The sequence below is a fragment of the Zingiber officinale genome, chromosome 3A, assembly GCF_018446385.1.
Source record: "Zingiber officinale cultivar Zhangliang chromosome 3A, Zo_v1.1, whole genome shotgun sequence".
In the NCBI taxonomy this organism is placed as follows: Eukaryota; Viridiplantae; Streptophyta; class Magnoliopsida; order Zingiberales; family Zingiberaceae; genus Zingiber; species Zingiber officinale.
In genome coordinates this window covers 32,174,858-32,193,783 of record NC_055990.1, presented here as the reverse complement: position 1 = coordinate 32,193,783, position 18,926 = coordinate 32,174,858, and the positions used below count along the sequence as shown (strand labels likewise).

At 41.0% G+C, this 18,926-nt stretch overlaps 3 protein-coding genes across 3 annotated transcripts; 1 reads left to right on the top strand and 2 right to left on the bottom strand.

Annotated features, from left to right (window-relative positions):
* Positions 1-1,617: 1,617 nt before the first annotated feature.
* LOC122051670 lies at positions 1,618-3,052 on the bottom strand. Its single transcript, XM_042612892.1, has one exon. It carries the CDS (start codon positions 3,007-3,009, stop codon positions 1,723-1,725), a length of 1,287 nt encoding a protein of 428 aa, XP_042468826.1. The 5' UTR covers positions 3,010-3,052; the 3' UTR covers positions 1,618-1,722.
* Positions 3,053-3,149: 97 nt separating this feature from the next.
* Positions 3,150-8,330, top strand: LOC122051671 (cell division protein FtsY homolog, chloroplastic-like). The gene is made up of 11 exons (XM_042612893.1): positions 3,150-3,530; positions 3,601-3,705; positions 3,793-3,866; positions 3,966-4,024; positions 4,618-4,655; positions 5,078-5,198; positions 5,324-5,392; positions 5,470-5,552; positions 7,218-7,286; positions 7,828-7,890; positions 7,990-8,330. The coding sequence occupies exons 1-11, from the start codon at positions 3,165-3,167 to the stop codon at positions 8,101-8,103; spliced, it is 1,161 nt and encodes a 386-aa protein (XP_042468827.1). The 5' UTR covers positions 3,150-3,164; the 3' UTR covers positions 8,104-8,330.
* A 24-nt stretch (positions 8,331-8,354) lies between these two features.
* On the bottom strand, positions 8,355-18,116 carry LOC122051673. The gene is made up of 5 exons (XM_042612894.1): positions 17,768-18,116; positions 16,848-17,053; positions 15,681-15,779; positions 9,477-9,550; positions 8,355-8,855 (listed from the first exon to the last, which is right to left on the bottom strand). The coding sequence occupies exons 1-5, from the start codon at positions 18,072-18,074 to the stop codon at positions 8,633-8,635; spliced, it is 909 nt and encodes a 302-aa protein (XP_042468828.1). The 5' UTR covers positions 18,075-18,116; the 3' UTR covers positions 8,355-8,632.
* Between the last annotated feature and the right edge of the window lie 810 nt (positions 18,117-18,926).

The window sequence follows — 18,926 nt, the reverse complement described above, 5'->3', positions numbered from 1 at the left end:
CCCTTCCAAGCGCCCCGACCAAGGCTATAAATATAGCCTTGGTCCAGAAGCTTTGAATCAACTCAGAGATTTACATTCCAAACACTTATGCGATTCTGTTCTAGTTTAGCTTCTGTCTTTTATGCTTTCACTGCTGTAAGAGGCTTCTCCGCCTGAATGAGATATTTTAGTGCACGTTCATTCCTTGGATTAACAACCTCCTTGGTTGTAACCAAGTCAAGTTGTGAGCCTCTTCTTTTTGCTTTTTTATTTACTTCTAATTTACCTTATGCAAGTGTTAGTTTAAGAGTTCGAGAAGGATTGTTCGTTTTGATTTTACAAGTTATCCAACCCCCCTTCTAGCCGGCCGCAACGGTCCTACACCGCGTTCGAGCCCTCTTATCAACTCTTTATCTGTTTACCCTACCTTAGTTTACAATCAAACTAGGGGTGTTCTGATTATGACGTTGTTACCCATTGACTGAGATGTCAGGTTCGAGCCCCCACCTGTGCATACTCTTATTAATTTAAGTCCCTATTTTGGGCACTGTTGACTGAGGTGCCGCGTTCGAACCCTCTTATCAACTCTTTATCCGTCGGATACGTGGTACTGAGGCTCCCCAAAAAATCCCTTCGGGGATTTCTGGGGTATGGGGCCGCGGAGCAGTGGGCCCAGTCACGTTAAAAAATTCACCCTACCTTAGTTTTGTCCCCTTGGATGGGTCTAGTGGCTAACGCATGAAGTGTTGTCACAATGAGATCTGGGATTCAAATCTCGACAAAACCGAGGTAAATATCTCCCTTATGTGCTAATCACTATTTCAAATGCTAGTAGCCGTCCGTGATTTACTTCCTCCATGTTAGCCCTGAGATGGGTTGACGGGATCACTGGGGACGAGCGTATTCGCCTTTTGCCATAATTGAGAAGGTTAAGGGATCTTAGACTTGTCCCGAGGTTATGATGCAATATTCAAATTGTCACTCAGGTACCCACGGTTCAAATCCCGTTACCCAATTTGATTAATTTTTTTTGAGAAGATTAAGGGCTAAGTGGCGTCGTTGTAATAAGTTATGAGTTCAATTCCACAAAATGTATCACAGTTCATCTGATCTCATGCAAAATGTCAATGTGCCGGTAGAAACCCCCATGATTTATCATCTTTCCAAATCGCATATGGAAGGCTTGAAGGGGCTCTCGGGGTGAGATTATCACCTACCTTATGCTACAATTGAGAGCAAAGAGGATAATATATGCATGGACAACGATCATCAAATATTCAAATCCCCCATGTGTGATTCACATGAAATGAAAAAGTTCTCCAAGAAATTTCTGAGTTTCCTTGTATATCCAATAAATCTAACTAAAACATCTCCATTCTCTCTCTTATTTCCTCCAGAGCAAACACTAATGAAATATCAACAGCTGTAAGTGTATGTAACCATTGGATTCTTGCTTTTATAGCTGAAAAACACAAATAATTGAGCTTTTTAGCTTTCTTATGGGATATGAAGTAGTTATGTGCTATTAAATTCTGAACATGGTGAAGAACACTATGTTGGAATCATCAAAGTTTGAGTATCGCATGAATAACAGAAAAAAAAAAAATCATTGACCAAACAAACAAGAAAAACAATCTCTTGAATCAAAACAAGATAGCCAATCCCTTTTGCATTGGTAAAAAACAATAATTAATGTATTCAGATGCCTGTGGAAGAAATGCTCAAAGAAAAAAAAATGGTACATTAGGATACAAACAAGAAACCGCAACGGTATAAAGCAAGGTTAGACAACGTCAGGATTGAAGAAACAAGCATAGTCCACCATGCTAAGAATAAAGCTACGTCTTTTACTAGATCGGAGCAATGTAAAAGATTACCCACCAAAAGTAGGCCACTAAACAAGTCGCCTTTTACCTGGGACAATCCAAGCAACAGAAGAACTATGGTCGGTGGTGCAAGGAACTGGAGGACTACTAGGCAGAGGTAGTGATTTTGAAGGAACACCTTCGCCCTCCCATAATCCGTGTCCGGTACACGGCTTGCATGCAACCGCTGGTACCAGCAGATAACAGCCTCGTTGAGGTACATTTGAATATTGGGGCGGAGGACCATAAGCTGCAACACAGCAGAAGCAAGGAGAGCCCAAACTCTGAACTTCCTAAATCCCACAGATCTGATCTCGCCGCCGGCCAGCACAATCGCCATTGGCGACACCCAGAGAAGCGGCGCAGCGAAGCCAGCCAGAACGGAGAAGTAAAGGAGAGACTTGTTGATGGAGCCGCACGAGACGACAGCGAGATTCCACCGGAGCTGATCTGTGGCAAGCCAGAACGCTCGGGCCGCCCTAGTCGACGGGAGAAAGAGAAGCCAAGCGAGGGCTCCGGCGAAGACCGAAGTGATTGTCTTTGCGGCTCCAGCGTCATCCCCGCCCAGATCGATGTCAAAGACGGAGGGAGAGAAGACAAAGACAATGACTAGGGCGGAAACAAAGCCTAAGATTCCAGAGATGAAGCTCAGTTCCTTCTCGGACCTCTTCGAGGCGGATCTCTCAAGGAAGATCCTGGAAAGGAGGAGGAAGAGATGAGCAGTGGTGAGGGCCGCGGCGGAGGCAGCGATCGAGACAGCAAAGGAGGGATCACTGGGGCGGAGAACGCTAAGGAGAGTAAGGTTGGTTAGAGAAACAGCGGACGAAATAAAAGCGGTATGGAAAGAGGGGAAGAAGAGACGAGATCGGAGCTGGGAGTCGGAGAGGCGAAGACGAAGCAACTGGGCATTGGCATCGTCGAATCCAGGAAGACGATTCTGTGCAGAAGAGGAACGGGAACGGCGCTTGGGCTCGGGAGGTAGATCGGCGGCGGAGGGGCGACGGAGGACGGCACGAGGGCCGTCAGCGCCGGTGCTGTCCGGGTGGATGTAGGTGTGGATGCCGTAGAGGACGAGGGATGGGAGACGGAGAAAGGCGCAGAGGAGGGAGACAGCGGCGGAGGCGACGGCGAGGAGGAGTAGGTGGTGGGAAGGGGAGGAAAGCATTGTGCCCTTGGAGTCAGATCCGAGTCGAGAAGGGATCCGTAATGAAATAGCCGAACCGGTTCACCGTGCTCAATGTGCTGGACCGGTTTGAGAAATTTTATAATTATTTTAAAATGGGATGTTAATTTATAAATGCATTTTTAATATATATTAAAATGGAGAGGGAGGGGATAAGAAGAGCAGCGTTAACAGCGGTAGAGACGATGGCCGTCGTCGCTTCGTCGCGGCTTGCCATCTCCTTCCTCTCGCATTCGCCTCGTCTCTCTTCTCCTGCTTCAGCGGCGTCCTTTTCTGTCTTCGTTTCCAGGGGAGTCTCTTCGGCAGCTCGGTTTCGGTGCGCCGCCGGGCAAACTGGGTTCTTCACCCGGCTGGGTCGCCTCATCAAGGAGAAGGCCAAGAGCGATGTTGATAAGCTCTTCTCAGGATTCTCCAAGACGCGTGAGAGCCTCTCCGTTGTGGATGAGCTCCTCCTCTACTGGAACCTCGCCGACACCGACCGAGTTCTGGATGAGCTCGAAGAGGTGGCTAAAAAAAGGATGATCATGCAGTGGGAAGAGTTGACTTTGATTTTCATTCGAATTTTTCTTGTAGGCACTTTTAGTGTCTGATTTCGGCCCGAAAATTTCGTTCAAGATCGTGGACAGCCTTCGGGAAGATATACTAGCGGGGAAGCTGAAGTCTGGAAGTGAGATAAAGGTGAACTTTTTCTTGCTTCAGCATCTTCCTTGTAGGTTTTTCCCCTTCAGTAACTGCCTAAGTTAATGCTCATTAACAAATATCTAGGAGGCTTTGAAGACGAGCGTGCTCCAGTTGTTGACAAGCAAGGGCAGTAAGACAGAGCTTCAGCTGGGATTTAGGTTCTAGACTTTGAATTATTCTTCATGTATTTTTATCCAATTGGTCTTTCGTCCAAGCTGGACTCAATTGCAAAGCCTTTGATTTCCATGTGCAACCAGAAAACCTGCAGTGATTATGATTGTTGGTGTTAATGGAGGTGGAAAGACAACGTCTCTTGGTAATCATTTTGATCTTGTATGTTCACTTGCACATTTTCCGTTTATGCTTTCACCTTAAAGAAAGTAGCGGAGTGTATTCTTTTCATCCTTAGGCTAGGTACTTTACCCAAGTTACTCAGGTTTATTTTTTGTGTAGGATTTACTTGTAAGATGTAACAGTGATTGCAAAATCTTTTTAGCAAAGTTCTTTTCAACTCATCTATTTGTGTTTGAATTTTGGAGTTAATTCTACCTCTCATTATGCTCCTGTATTGATTGCAACTAGACATGTAATTCATGTATAGAGATGAATTGGTTGCTGATTGATAAGGGAAGAGCTGTTCCTATTGTGGTGAAATAGTTATAAATTAGTAGCTAATCAAAATCTAGATAAAAAGGAGTTCACAGTGCTTCCTCTTCCATCTCATTGTGTGTTCACTAAGTTATTACTTTTTCTGTCAGATACTCATAATTAATATTCAATGATATTGGATTTTTTTTGGATTAATTCTGAATAATATGCAAAAAAATATTATTTTGCCCTTTTGGTTTGAGCATGTAAACTCTTGGACTTGTGTCACATTCTGAGTTATTTTGTTTTAAATTTTTTCAGGAAAACTTGCTCATAGATTGAAAAATGAAGGGGTAAAGGTATAGCTCTTTTTGTGTGTATCCTTGGTGCTTATTAATTTAAAGTGAGGTACTTTACATTGTTAGTGACCTTCGTGGCAACACTCTCATTGGTATAGCTACAGTTACCACCAACTTGACTACTCTCTCAAACCACTTTCTGATAATTTCGCAAAAAAAATATGTGGTTTTGCTGTATATTATTTTCATCTTTGAAGCATCACCAAAGGCAGTAGGAACACTAACATGGTCCGCACAGGCACTCACATTCTAGCTTGCTTTATGTGAGCTATTCTGTTAATCAGCAGCTCCTTTGAGAAGAAGATTGTCTATTGCCACTTCCTACAGGATTTTCATTAGAAAACTGGAAATTTACCTTGTGATTGTTACATTCGAAATGATAACTAGTTTGTTAAATGATTCAAGAGATCCATTTATTTCAGGTTTTATTGGCAGCAGGTGATACATATAGAGCAGCAGCTAGTGAACAACTGGAAGTATGGGCTGAGAGAACGCAATCAGAAATAGTTGTGGCTGATGATGATAAAGTGAAGGCCCCATCAGGTTTATTTGTGTTGTATCTTTTCCATACATCAGATTTCAAGTTCACCAAAATTTTTTGTTATATTCTTTCCATATTGTCCTGGTAATGCTTACATGTGTGTCCTCTAATCGTATTTCCTACGTAGTCCTTTCAAAGGCAGTGAAAAAGGGCAAACAGCAAGGCTATGATGTGATCTTGTGTGATACGTCCGGACGTATGTGACATTTATCTGCCCTTTAAATTTATATACTCTAGCAATTTTTACATGCTAACACAACTCAAGTCTTTCAGGTCTTCATACAAACTACAGTCTGATGGAGGAGTTGGTGTCATGCAAGAAAGCTGTTGCCAAAGTCATTCCAGGTGCTCCAAATGTATGACCAAACTTCACTACTGACCTTTTCATAACTTAATAACCTATTTACAATGTTGGTTAGACAGGCTATTTTTTATGACAATGCACGATGTCTTTCTACATCTTTTCATAATTGATCTATTGGTATGATTTGAGATGCTCTTTTGAGAGGACAAAAAAAAGAGCATATCTTATTCTTTACATCTGTTTGAGCCCACTTTTGTGATATATATCAGTGTCCTGATATGCTTCCATTGTAGCAAGAGCCTCATCAAAATGACAATGCATAAATCATCATCTTAGCATGATGGACTAGTATAAAGAATTATTCTGCTTCATACATGAAAATAATGCTTGGTATAGCTTGTGGGTGGGGTATGATGACTGTACAGAGCTTCAGAGGTTGGTGGATTAGTTCACTACATTTGCGACAGCCAAAAATCAGCTTTTGTTCCATTTTGTCATGCCTTGACATATCAAGCTTTATAATGAACTAGGCTAACATGAGACATGCAGAAATCTGAACATAGATAGGATTTTGATTTCTCATAAACCATACTGCAGAAGAAACAAGAAGGCATGTAATAAACCTTATTAAAATGTTAGTTATATCAATTGGTAAATGAAGCCAACTTTTAATGCTGCACCCTCCATCTTGCTATCTAAATTCAAGTCATTTATATCTCTGGTTTTGGATTCCTAACACGATCACACTAGAAATTGTTTCAACTTTATGTCTCCCGAAAGACTTCATGGTAGTCATCTTTTAGCACCTGAGAGTTCATTGTTTTCCTTCATCTGAGTAAATTAAGAACCTGTTATCCAAAGAGATACTAATTTAAAACATCTAGGTTAATCATATATGCAAAGTCCAACCATAGCAAACAATCATTTAATTTATTTCCAGAGTAATGAACAATCATTATTGTATTTGTTCAAACTAGCCATGGAGAATTCCTGGTAAAACCTAGACAGACTGAAGAATCTTCAAACATTATCCTTTCATCACTCTACTCAACTATGCACCAACTATAAATAATAATATGTATCATGTTGATTGGTGTTTCTTGATGAGTCACTGGAGAGTTAGTAAATGCTAACAACCACTGAAGAGATGTAGTAAATGCTAACATCGAACTATATAGAAATTGTAGCATTGATATTCATGTAGAAAGAACTATCGGGGACATTAAAAATGTTCTGCTATAAACTACACAACTATATCAAGTATATGCTCGACTGCAACTATCACTGAAACAGTGGACTCTAGGTGTCTTCAGTTCACTAGTAATCGAACATAGACAAACTCTGCAGAATGACTCATTTAGATAATCTTGGGTGAAAGCATCCATTTCCAACCTTTGTACGGCTACATATTACTCAACCACTCTCAGGAGTTCATTTGTAAGCAAAGGAATGTCATATTACTTTGATGCAACGCAATGAATTTCTTGTACTTAACGTTTGACAGAGCACAACTGTCCTCAACCCTCTCCTGTTAAAAAATTTGGGTTTAGAAAACAATCTTCTTTCTAGTTTGGTTTCTGGCAAAACAACTCAGTTTGTCTGGTCATTATTTTCAATCTATATTTAATCTTGAAAAAAATGCATTGGACGTAGGATGTCTCTTGGTTATTCTTTTTCCTTGTTTGATATTTTTTTTTTCTGTCTGCTGCATTATCAGGAGATACTGCTTGTTCTTGATGGAACCACTGGTTTGAACATGCTGCCCCAGGCGAGAGAATTTAATGAAGTAACTCTCTTTGAAGCTATTTTTCGAGTTCACATGTGATTTGTTTGTTTTAGTGAAATTTCTCAATTGAATAAGTCATTTAATGCATTTAAACTACCAAAAAATTTCTGTATTGCGTTAGTACTATAACATAACATAGTGGCACACTTGGGTTTTCGATTCATGTGGTTTATTGCTCATCCATTTTTATTAGCTAGAATATGGCTTAGGGATCAATCTATTATTATTGAAGTGGCAGACCCTCATCCTATCCGGCCTTTTTGTATGAGCAAACATCTCAGAATGTAAAAAAGGAAAATGGGAGAGAAAAGGAAGATAGACAGACTAAGACAAACTGTTGTAATTGACGACAATGATATACAGGTTAAGCATTCTTATGTGTTGGAAGAAATCTGTTGTAGTTAAACACATTGGTAGTCGCTTAGATCATAGTTACAACTCTATTTCTTGCAGTGCGTGGCAAACATATTATGCTTCTTGCCTCCCCAAATATAAATGCTCCATAAGCGAATAGAATCTCCATACTTATAACTGAATGCAGGTTGTTGGCGTCACTGGATTAGTACTAACGAAGCTGGATGGTTCCGCTCGAGGTGGATGCGTGGTACGATTGCTCATCCATGATCATCCCTTTGTTATTTCATGAATCCATTGGCAGTCAAAATTGGTGTTGTAGCCGCTTGACACTGTTTTCCAATTGCAGGTCAGTGTGGTGGAGGAACTCGGTATCCCTGTCAAGTTCGTCGGTGTTGGCGAAGGAGTTGATGACCTCCAACCATTTGATGCTGAGGCCTTCGTTAATGCCATTTTCTCTTGACTTTGGAGGCATTATCCTGGAAACATCTTGTGCAGTTTTTTCTGATGATGGCACAAAGCTTTCTTGATGTGATGAGACATGTACAGTTGACTCCCTGTTCTAGCAACATTAAACCTAGATATTTGAAACATATTTTTCATTCATTAAAAACTGTAATGCGTGTATAAAAGTCTGTACGTAATTTTGATGGAAAATGATCTCTTCAGCATTCTTTCCTCTTGTTCAAACCTCCAGTCTTCCTTTCTTTTCAGTTTATCCTCTTCTTCTATCCACAATTAAACATGGCCATACATCAATCTTGATACTTTGACTGTGTTTAACTTAGAATATTACAAATCCTAAAACAGCCGTGGCATCAGTTGCAAACAAAACAACTCGAAAACTGAAACACCACCACAAATTAAACTAATACAATACAAAGCTACAAGGAAAAATGTTTTTTTTTCTTTCTTACGTTAGATTTCTTAAACTAATAAAGTAGTAGGTTTCACTATGAATGAATATCACATTTTTGCGCTGAATGAGACTATTATAGCACCAAGGACTCTACCACCCTCCGCGCTTGAATATGTAGAGCCGTTTGTCTTTGTTCAGGGTCTAGGGTTGATCCAAACTGGCTGGCCGCCCACACTAGTGATGCACACTTCTCGCCTATGTTTCGCTGCATATCCTCGTGTATGTGTGCCAATGGAGAATTTTCGTTCCGATTCACATAGCCAACCAATAGAAGCAGAAACTCTCCACATTTCAACCTGCCCAAAGCAAAGCCACATTAAGTTATATAGAAATCAGAATTCATGATATTTCATTCAACCATGGTTTCACAGCTGTAATATTCAAGTGCGAAAGGCCATGCAGAAATGTGAGAGAGCCATGGTAAAGTAGATGAAGAGTATCCATCACATATCCAGTCGTTTCTCCCTCTGAATTCTATTCTACTTCCAATTTTTCACTAATTGTTGAAATTGAGAATCATAATTAGTAACCAACTAATCAGTACTACATTAGAAAATCTTTTAGTTTTGAATAACTTGAACCCTTGTTGTCTCAGTTATGTCAAAACACCACAATAAAAACTTAGAATCATACATAATCTGAAACATAACTAAGAGGAAAAGGAGAGTGGCTTAGGAACAGAAGAACAAGCTGAAATAAAGTGACTTTGAGAATTTTTAGGAAGAGATTTTATTTGCTTTTTTGCTTTGAAATAACAGGCTACAGGCATGAACTAATCAACTGCTATTGCATTTCTTTCAGGCAATTAAAAGGCATTCTAACTAAGACAAAATCACAGAAACTGAGCAACTGCAATAAATATCAAGAGTTCAATGAGAACGCACAATAAGCATCAAAAAAGCTGCAAACAAACTGACCTAATGCTTTCATCGACTTGCTCATCTTTAATGAGATCGATGACTTTCTCAATACCATGACATTCTCGAAAATCCTGAGCCAAAAAATTCATCAGCAAACTGAGATGTTTATTTATCAATTGGCAGATTGCTAGACAAAAGAGAAATTATAAGACTCAACCAACATATTATATGTAGCCATCTTTTTCTGTAATTACCAATAAAAAAAATCATCACTACATAGTACCATACCACAGTTTTCTTTTGGAACATAAAACCATGATAAACTGAACAACAAATAATGCTTGAAACCTATGATTGCCACTAGAAGCAAGCACAGGATGAGCTAAAGGTTGTTAATATTTTGTATGGAGACTATTTTTGCCTGTATGTGACAAGAAATTTATTGATAAACTTCTTAGTATATTATTTTTAACAATGATTATATATACATACATGTATCATATACCTGCATAACACAATGTAAAGATAGAACCAAATTGATGCAGGGATGAAAGGGGGCCCCACCAGTGGACCAAAGTAGAAGAAAAACAACGGGCATGGAGGTTAAAGTCAGAGCACCCAAAGGCACAGGTCCATGAAGCAAACTAATTAAGCTGAGTGGCGGCATCGTCTGTCCGGCCGAGTGTGACCACCTAGTCAGCCCAAATCGTGTCCGAACGGCCGCTCTAGAAAAGCTCGTGATTAAGGCTAATAGCCAAGTAGCAACTCCCCCAGACCACTACCCCCGAGCGAGAGGCATGTCTGGTCAGACAAAGGACAACCCTCCGACAACAATATGGCTGAACGGAAAGTAGGGCAATAGCTCTGTTCATTACGTTCCGGCTGGGACTACTTGGCCGAGCAACGACTGGTCGGTTGTCATATCCTTTTGAGAGTTTGTGCCGCTAACAGCAAAGCATGTCCAGCAGGCAAATCTTACTTTAGAATCTTCCAGGCTATCACATCAGAGAGTTGTATGGCTGCTTAAGAAATGGTGTCAGGAACACTTTTTGAATTGTCTTTTCCTAAGATGCCTACGAAAATGTGCCTACGGTTTGAGATGCATGCACGAATACTACAGTGACACTATAAAAGGAGGTTCCCACCTATAGGTGGAGGTATGCGCAACTTCATTTTCTACACACTTTAGCTACAGTTCTCCACTTTTCTACATCACCAGAGACTAAATTGAGCGTCGGAGGCCCAACACCGGGAACCTCTTCCCGGCCTAGCACTGATGCTTTTGTGTTGCAAGACTGCGAGGAGTCTTCGATTTGTCAACCTTTAAGCCACATCCCCAGCTTGTCATCATCTCCGTTTTCGAATAGGATCAAATTTGGCACTGTCTATGGGAAGTTTGCTTGATCTGGAGCATGAAGATGAATGATACCGAAAAACTTTGCCATCATCGTGATCTCGGGGGATTTCGACGAACACATTATATCCTGCCCTCACTCTACGGGTATTCGGGAGTCAATGAACCGAGTCAGATCCTCAGCCAGTCAATTTTTTTATTATTATACTATATTTTTTCTTCCGACCGTAGGATCTGCTACAGCTCTCCGATTAAGGAATAGGGGTCCAACTCCCCGATACCGTATGCTACAGGCTTTGATCCCTCATCTTGCTAGGGGCTTCGCTCTCTTTGACGGTCAGGGCTCAAATTATTCCTTCCTTCACTCCGCGGACATTAGGGAGTTAAGGGATCGACACTATTTATCTCCCCGACTCCACGAGCATTGGGGAATCGAGAGATTAAGTCAAATCTTCAGCTGGTCGACACGATTCCATGATCATGTATGATAAGGGCTCTACTCCCTTATATTATTACGGGCTCCACTTCCACAGACATCAAGGCCTAACCTCCCCCGTTCGGGGTCTAGCAGTCTCCACTAGTCTCGGACCAGCTTATCGAAGCCTCCCTCTCCCCCGTTTGGGGTCGAGCTATCTCCACTAGTCTCGGACTAAAGTATCTCCATAATCGAGAGGCGACTATAAACCCTTGAGTCAAAGAACATCGAAAGTCGAACGGCGACTATAAATCCTTGAGTCAAAGAACATCGAAAGTCGAATGACAACTATAAACCCTTGAGTCAAAGAACGTCGAAAGTCGAACGACGACTATAAACTCTTAAGTCAAAGAATGTAAAAAGCCGAACGGCGATGTCAAAAGTCGAACGACAGCTATAAACCCTTGAGTCAAAGAACGTCGAAAATCGAACAACGGCTATAAACCCGAGTCAAAGAATGTCGAAAATCGAACGACAGTTATAAACCCTTGAGTCAAGGAATGTCAACGCGGAGCGGTAGACATCACATCTGAACAATAGCTCTAAGCCCAAGCATAGCCGATTGGGAAGAAATAATGATGGGCCACACTAAATGTCCAATCAATCGGACTTGCAGCCTCCTTCGACTAGACTTGAGAGGAAGACTTGTGATAAAGGGATGAAGGGGGCCCCACCAATGGGTCAAGTAGAAGAAAAGTAAAGGACGTAGAGGTCAAAGTCAGAGCAGTCAAAGGCTCAGGCCCATGAAGTAAACCAATTAAGCCGAGCAACGACATCGTCTGTCTGGCCGGGTGTAACCACCCGATCGGCCCAAATCGTGTTTGAATGGCCGCTATAGGAAAGCCCACGATTAAGGCCAATAACCAAGTAGCAACTTCCCAGACCACTACCCCCGAGCAGGAGGCATGTCCGGTCGGACAAAGGGCAGCCCTCCGACAACAATATGGTCGAACGGAAAGCGAGGCAATGGCTCTGTCCATTACTTCCCGGCTGGGACTACTTAGTCGAGCAATGGCTGGTCGGCCAAGTGTGGGCCCACTAGCTATCTTGTCATATCATTTTGAGAGTCTATGCCGCTGCTGATAGCAGAGCATGTCCAGCAGACAAATCATACTTTAGAAGCTTCCAGGCTATCACATCATAGAGTTGTATGACTGCTTAAGAAATGGTGTCAGGGATACTTTTTGAATTGTCTTTTCCTAGGATGCCTATGAAAGCGAGTCTATGCTTTGAGATGCTTGCACGAATACTACAGTGACACTATAAAAGGAGGTTCCCACCTACAGGCAGAGATATGTGCAACTTCATTTTCTACACACTTTAGCTACAGTTCTCCACTTTTCTACATCACCGGAAACTGACTTGAGCATCGAAGGGTCAACGTCGGGAACCTCTTCCCGGCCCGGCACTAACGCTTTTGTGTTGCAGGACTGCAAGGAGTCTTCGCTTTGTCAACCTTCAAGACACATCCCTAGCTTGCATCATTTTCGTTTTTGGACAAGATCAAATTTGATGTCGTATGTGGGAAGTTTACCTGGACTGGAACACAACGATGCCGGAAAACTTTGCCATCATCATGATCCCGAGGGATTTCAACGAACACATTATATTCTCCTCTCACTCCAAAAGTATTCGGGAGTCGAGAAAGCGAGTCAGATCTTCAGCCAGTCAGCAGGTCAGTTTTTTTATTATTATACTATATTTTTCCTTCTGGCCGTAGGATCCGCTACAACTCTCCAATCAAGGAAAAGGGATTCAGCTCCCCGGAATGGTACAGGCTTTGATCCCTCACATTGCTAGGGGCTTCATTCTCTTTGACAATCAAGGCTCAAATTATTCCCTCCTTGACTCTGCAAACATTAGGGAGTCAAAGGATCGACACTATTTATCTTCGCGACTCCACGGACATTCAGGAGTCGAGGGATTAAGTCAGATCTTCAACTGGTCAACCCAATTCCATGATCATGCATGATAAGGGGTCTGCTCCCTTATATTACTACGGGCTCCGCTTCCATTGACATTAGGGCACAATCTCCCCCATTCGAGGTGGAGCAGTGTCCACTGGTCTCGGACCAGGTTATCAAAGCCTCCCTCTCCCCCGTTCCAGGTCGAACTATCTCCACCTGTCTCGGACCAAAGTATCTCCATAATTGAGGGGAGACTATAAACCCTTGAGCCAGAGAACATCACAGTCGAGCGATGACTATAAACCCTTAAGTCAAAGAACTTTGAAAGCCGAACGACGGCTATAAACGCTTGAGTCAAAGAATGTCGAAAGTCGAACGGCGGCTATGAACCCTTGAGTCAAGAAACGTCAACTGGCAAACGACGTCTGTAAGTAGACATCACAACTGAACATCAGCTCTGAGCCCAAGCACAGCTAGTTGGGAAGAAAGAATGATGGGTCACACTAAATGTTCAGTCAGTTACAGTCTCCTTCGACTAGACTTGAGAAGAAGACTTGTGATGCGAAAATGAAGGGGGGCCCCACCAGTGGATCAAAGAAGAAGAAAAGCAACGGACGTGGAGGTCAAAGTCAGAGCAGTCAAAGGCCCAGGCCTATAAAGCAAACCAATTAAGCCAAACGGCGGCATTGTCTATCCGACTGGGCGTGACCACCCGATCGGCCCAAATCGTGTTCGAACGGTCACTCTGAGAAAGCCCGCAATTACCAAGAAGCAACTCCCCCGGACCACTACCCCTGAGCAGGAAGCATGTCCGGTCGAACAAAGGGCAGCCCCCCGACAACAATATGGCCGAACGAAAAGCAGGGCAATAGCTCTATTCATTGCATCACGGCTGGGACTACTTGGCCGAGCAGGGGCTAGTCGGCCAAGTGTGGGCCCACTAGCTATCTTGTCATATCCTTTTGGAAATCTATGCCACTGACAACAGAGCATGTCCAGCAAGCAAATCATACTTTAAAAGATTGCAGGCTGTCACATCAGAAAGTTGCACGACTGCTTAACGAATGGTATTAGGGACACTTTTTGACTTATCTTTTCCTAAGACACCTACAAAAACGTGCCTACGCTTTGTGATGCGTGCACGAACACTATAATGACACTATAAAAGGAGGTTCCCACCTAAAGGCGGAGGTATGCGCAACTTCGTTTTCTACATGTTTTAGCTACAGTTCACTTTTCTACATCACCGGAGACTGACTTGAGCGTCGAAAGGCCAATGTCAGGCCAATGACGGGAACCTTTTCCCTGCCCGACACTAACGCTTTTGTGTTGCAGGACTACGAGGAGTCTTCGCTTCATCAACCTTCAAGCCACATCCCCAACTTGTCATCATCTCCATTTTCGGACAGGATCACATATGTTACTGCATATCTATTGAGACCTTCAAAGAGATGTAGACTCAAATATTTATTAGCTTAGAGAAAAGTTATTCCTATTTGATAGAATGGTGATTCTCTGATCAAAAGAAAGAATAATTATTCCTTCTCTATTACGTTCTTCAAAGAATGCTTATTCTTGCTATATTCACCAAAGCATGTGTAATGAATGAACAAACATAGCAAATCGGGGGGATCCATTGGGCTAATGGGTAGTGCATGTGGGACGGGGGATAAAATATTTCATGTAGGGATTTCTTTTGGCATTGTGGAAAGTTTTCTTTGCCTACTACTTATATCATTCCTACAAATCAAAAAATAGAAATTCAAGTAAAACATATATTCCATTGCATAAACTAAACTAAGAAATACCTGTTCTATTCCTTCTTTATTCAATTCCTTAGGAATTGTTATTCCAATCCGTGAACCAAAAGACACCATGAGAGTTTAAATGGGCATTCTATTGGTAATGACAGTTACTTCTCTCTGTATATTTAATCAAAGGAACTAATGGTTCTTCTGAATTTGAGGACTAGTTACTGGTTAATTAATAATTTAGCTCTGTAGGACTGTGTTGATATCTAGAACAGCTGATTTGCTTTCTAGATTATCCTGTAGGAAATTTTAAGCACACATAATAATTCTGACTACCCAGATTCCATTGTGCAAAGGAAATTAACACAGAAGAACTAATTTAGTTTGTAATGAAGCAGCATTAGGAAATCATTACAATAACAATCCCAGCTACAGAATAAGAGAATAAGATAACCAGAGAAACCAAGGACATGAAACACCACAGTCTAAATGTATGTGGGTTGGTCAACAACTTCTAGTATAAACTTCACAACAATGTATCTAAAAAAGTGAATATGGACACAGAATAATGGTAACTTCCATTGACAGTACTAGTTTTTACTGCACAAAATTGGTTGTGGCATACATATACTGAAATAACAGATATGCAACACTTGGTAGAGCACATCAACTAAAATTTCCATCGCATATGATATCTATTATCAAAAGACAATCTGCAATCAGTATTGTCCATAGAGAGAGAGCAAACAAATATGACACTTCGAAAAAGCATACCATCTGATTGGATGAAGATTCCAACAGTACTGCTATTAAAGCATCCAAGCATGCCCCTTGCTCAATGGTTCCTCTAGTGGAAAGTATGTTAACTAACACCTGCAGTCACATTGTTTTTAGTCTTTGACAGTAAAAAAGATTAACCAAGTTCTATAATATTTTCAACAATGAAAATAAGATATTCCAACAAGCAGAAAAGTTTAGTACTTATTAAAAAGTAGAATTTTATATGTCCAGTTAGACGGAATCAGTAGAAAATATGGTAAGTTCCCCTAAGTTCAGCCAACAACAATAGTATGATTCTATTGAAATGGTCATTGAAGTACATTAAAGCTGCATGTAATAGAGGATGTAATCCAGACAATGCTCAAACATGAAAAATGATTGTGCAGAAAACAGATATGCAAACTCTAGAGTATAAAAACCAAGTTTATCCTTAAAAGGCAAAATAAGTATGCCAAAATGCAAAGGCTTTACATCTTGGACAAAAATTTTAGAAAATGTCTAGTTACTACAAATTCGGAAAGATACATGACATAACATATGCATAGCACATCATATCTAAAAGAAAAAGAAGCAAGCAAAAAATGGAACCTCAGGAGGCATGAAGAAACTGCAGCTCATACAAAGAGATCCTCAATAAATTTGTCAAACTATCATGCAGGCTACTGTACATATGAGATATGGCAAACTAGGATAAGTTGTGCCAGCATGGTTCCTAATGTCAGTTGAACAGGCATACTCCATTAAGTATTTACTTATACATACAGCGTGATATGTTAAAATGTTAAATTACATATTCACTTAGCCAATGGAAAATGAGTCAATAGAGCACTGCAAAAGTAAAATCACAATTAAATTCATGATTACCGGAACTATAAAACAGCAATAAATGTTGAGGTAGTAACTGTTCCACAACTAGGCAACTAGGCACCACAAAATCGTTAGAAGAAATAAAAAGGACTTTATAGTTCATACAAGTAACAGATACAACTAAATCCAAAAATGTTTCTGCATTACACCTAGCTTGTATGTAAGACAATGTAGAAATTATAGCCTGTCTAACATATATTCCACCATAATTGTGAAATTACAATGTACAAATATTCTTGATTTCATCAAAGAACGACCCTTTTTTTTCACATAAACGTGTGTGCAGTCATGTACCTCAATTGCCTTGTGTTTGTGGGCTAAAGCTGCACTGCTACTATGGAGTAAACAACAACCTTCCAGAACTCTGAGTGCGATAGCAATTTCAGATTCCGTTGCAGGACTAACAATCTTCAAAGGTTCCACACCAAATATATGGTCCAAAATCACCACAGGGTTGTCCTTCGATTGCTGCAATGAATTCTGAAAGAGAACAGGAACCACTGCATATAAACAAGATTTAAGTGAGACAAATAAAAGAATATACAACTCAAAACAATGTTTTGTATACTAAGATCTTTTTCCCCTATATTTATTCTCAGTCAAAACAAATACAAGTATAGAGATCATCAGTCATCACTACAACAAAATTGTAGTACATATGTGGATAAATTGGATATGCAAAGTACATGGTTTAAATAGTATATGTGGCTATATTAGAATTGCAGTAAAGTCAGTTGTTGAGAAAATTAAACCCTAAAAAAGAAAAACTGGTTATCAATAGTATTTCTCATAAAACAAGAAATAACATTGAATATCAACAATAAATGACAGTTAGCTATATCTTACATACACATATGGTGACAACACCGACAAAGTTAATATTTCCATAAAAAGATTTTCTGAGATTGCTCAATTTTGATTTGTCCAGACAGACCAGTAAGGATTAGCAAGGTGAAAATTTGAAACCCTAGATATATATTGTGGTTCAGCAAAACTTAGCAGGATTCACACATTAACTATAATATATCATGTAACATCAAGCATAGGCCATTTACGGATCCTCAAAAGCAAACCTCTGGTTTCCATAACAATTTTAGGAATCAAAAAATGAGAAGGCCCGAATCTAAATCTTTAGTCGCATCTGAAACCAGAAATGCATCCGAATGGATGCCCTAGATAAGCGCGATTCATAAAGTCGTATCCGAAGGGCACACCTCGCAGTTCGGGGATGGTCTGAGAATGGCAGAAGAGGCGGATGGCATCGTCAGAGCTAGAGATGGATCCGAGGAACTTGAGGAGGCTCCGTAGGCCTCTGGTCCGGAGGAAGGAGAAGTCGGCCGCGGCATCGCGGAGGCCGCAGCGGAGAGCAAGCGTCACGTCCCTATAGACCCTCCGCCGGTTCAAGGCGGAGACTAGCTCCCCAACAGCCACCTCGGCCGCCGGCGGGAGAGGCGGACGAGCGGAGCCCGAGTCCGCCTCCTCCCGGCGTGATCCGCCCTCCGGCTCATTCGTAGGACTCATGGCCGAGCTCCGGTCTGCAATTCCAACGCAGCGCCCTCCTCCGGTCTCATTTTATCGGGGTTGGTCCAGCTCGAGCCGAACCGCTAAATTGAGCCGGCCAATTCTAATGGATAGAATATCTACTTGAACGCATTTCAAAATTTCGTAATATGCACTTCTGCAGCAGTTAGGGATGGACCGGCTGGGTTAAACGAGATTGAATTTGGTGTTGGACTTGGTAAGGTAGCACTCTAAAATGAAGTCCGAGTTGTTCAATATTTGGGAAATCAGGTTTGGAGTTAAGGAGCTCAGAAAGCGGAGTCAGAAGTTGTTCAGGAATTATATTCAGAATTTGAAGCTACTCGAGAGTCGAAGATAGAAGCAGAATTATGAGGTGCTCGGGAAACATGTTTAAATTCAGAAAGTGTTCAAGAGGCTGGCGTAAAGCTAAATATTACTTTGAAAAGAAAAGCATAGGTTGGATTTGGTTAAGGGGAAATATAAGATATTGATAATGATGTAAAAAGGTGAAATTTGATGCCCTATATTATTAGGAGGGAGTAAATCAAGAAATCAAAGTTAATCATCTCATTGAAGGATAATTTCATATGATAATCAATTTGACTATGTCATGAGAGCTAAAAGATATTGACAATGGTCATTATGGACGAAGGTTTTGGGTGATTATTGCTAAATGGAAAGGTAATGTTATAAAGGAAAATTGTTATAGAAGGAGAATATTAATGTTATAAAGGACGTTGTTACATAGTAACAGTTATAAAAGAAAAATCATAATTGATGATAGACTAACTCTCTTATAATCATTTACTCTCGTTATCTTAAGTATCGGAGGAGCTTTACTGGGACTAAACC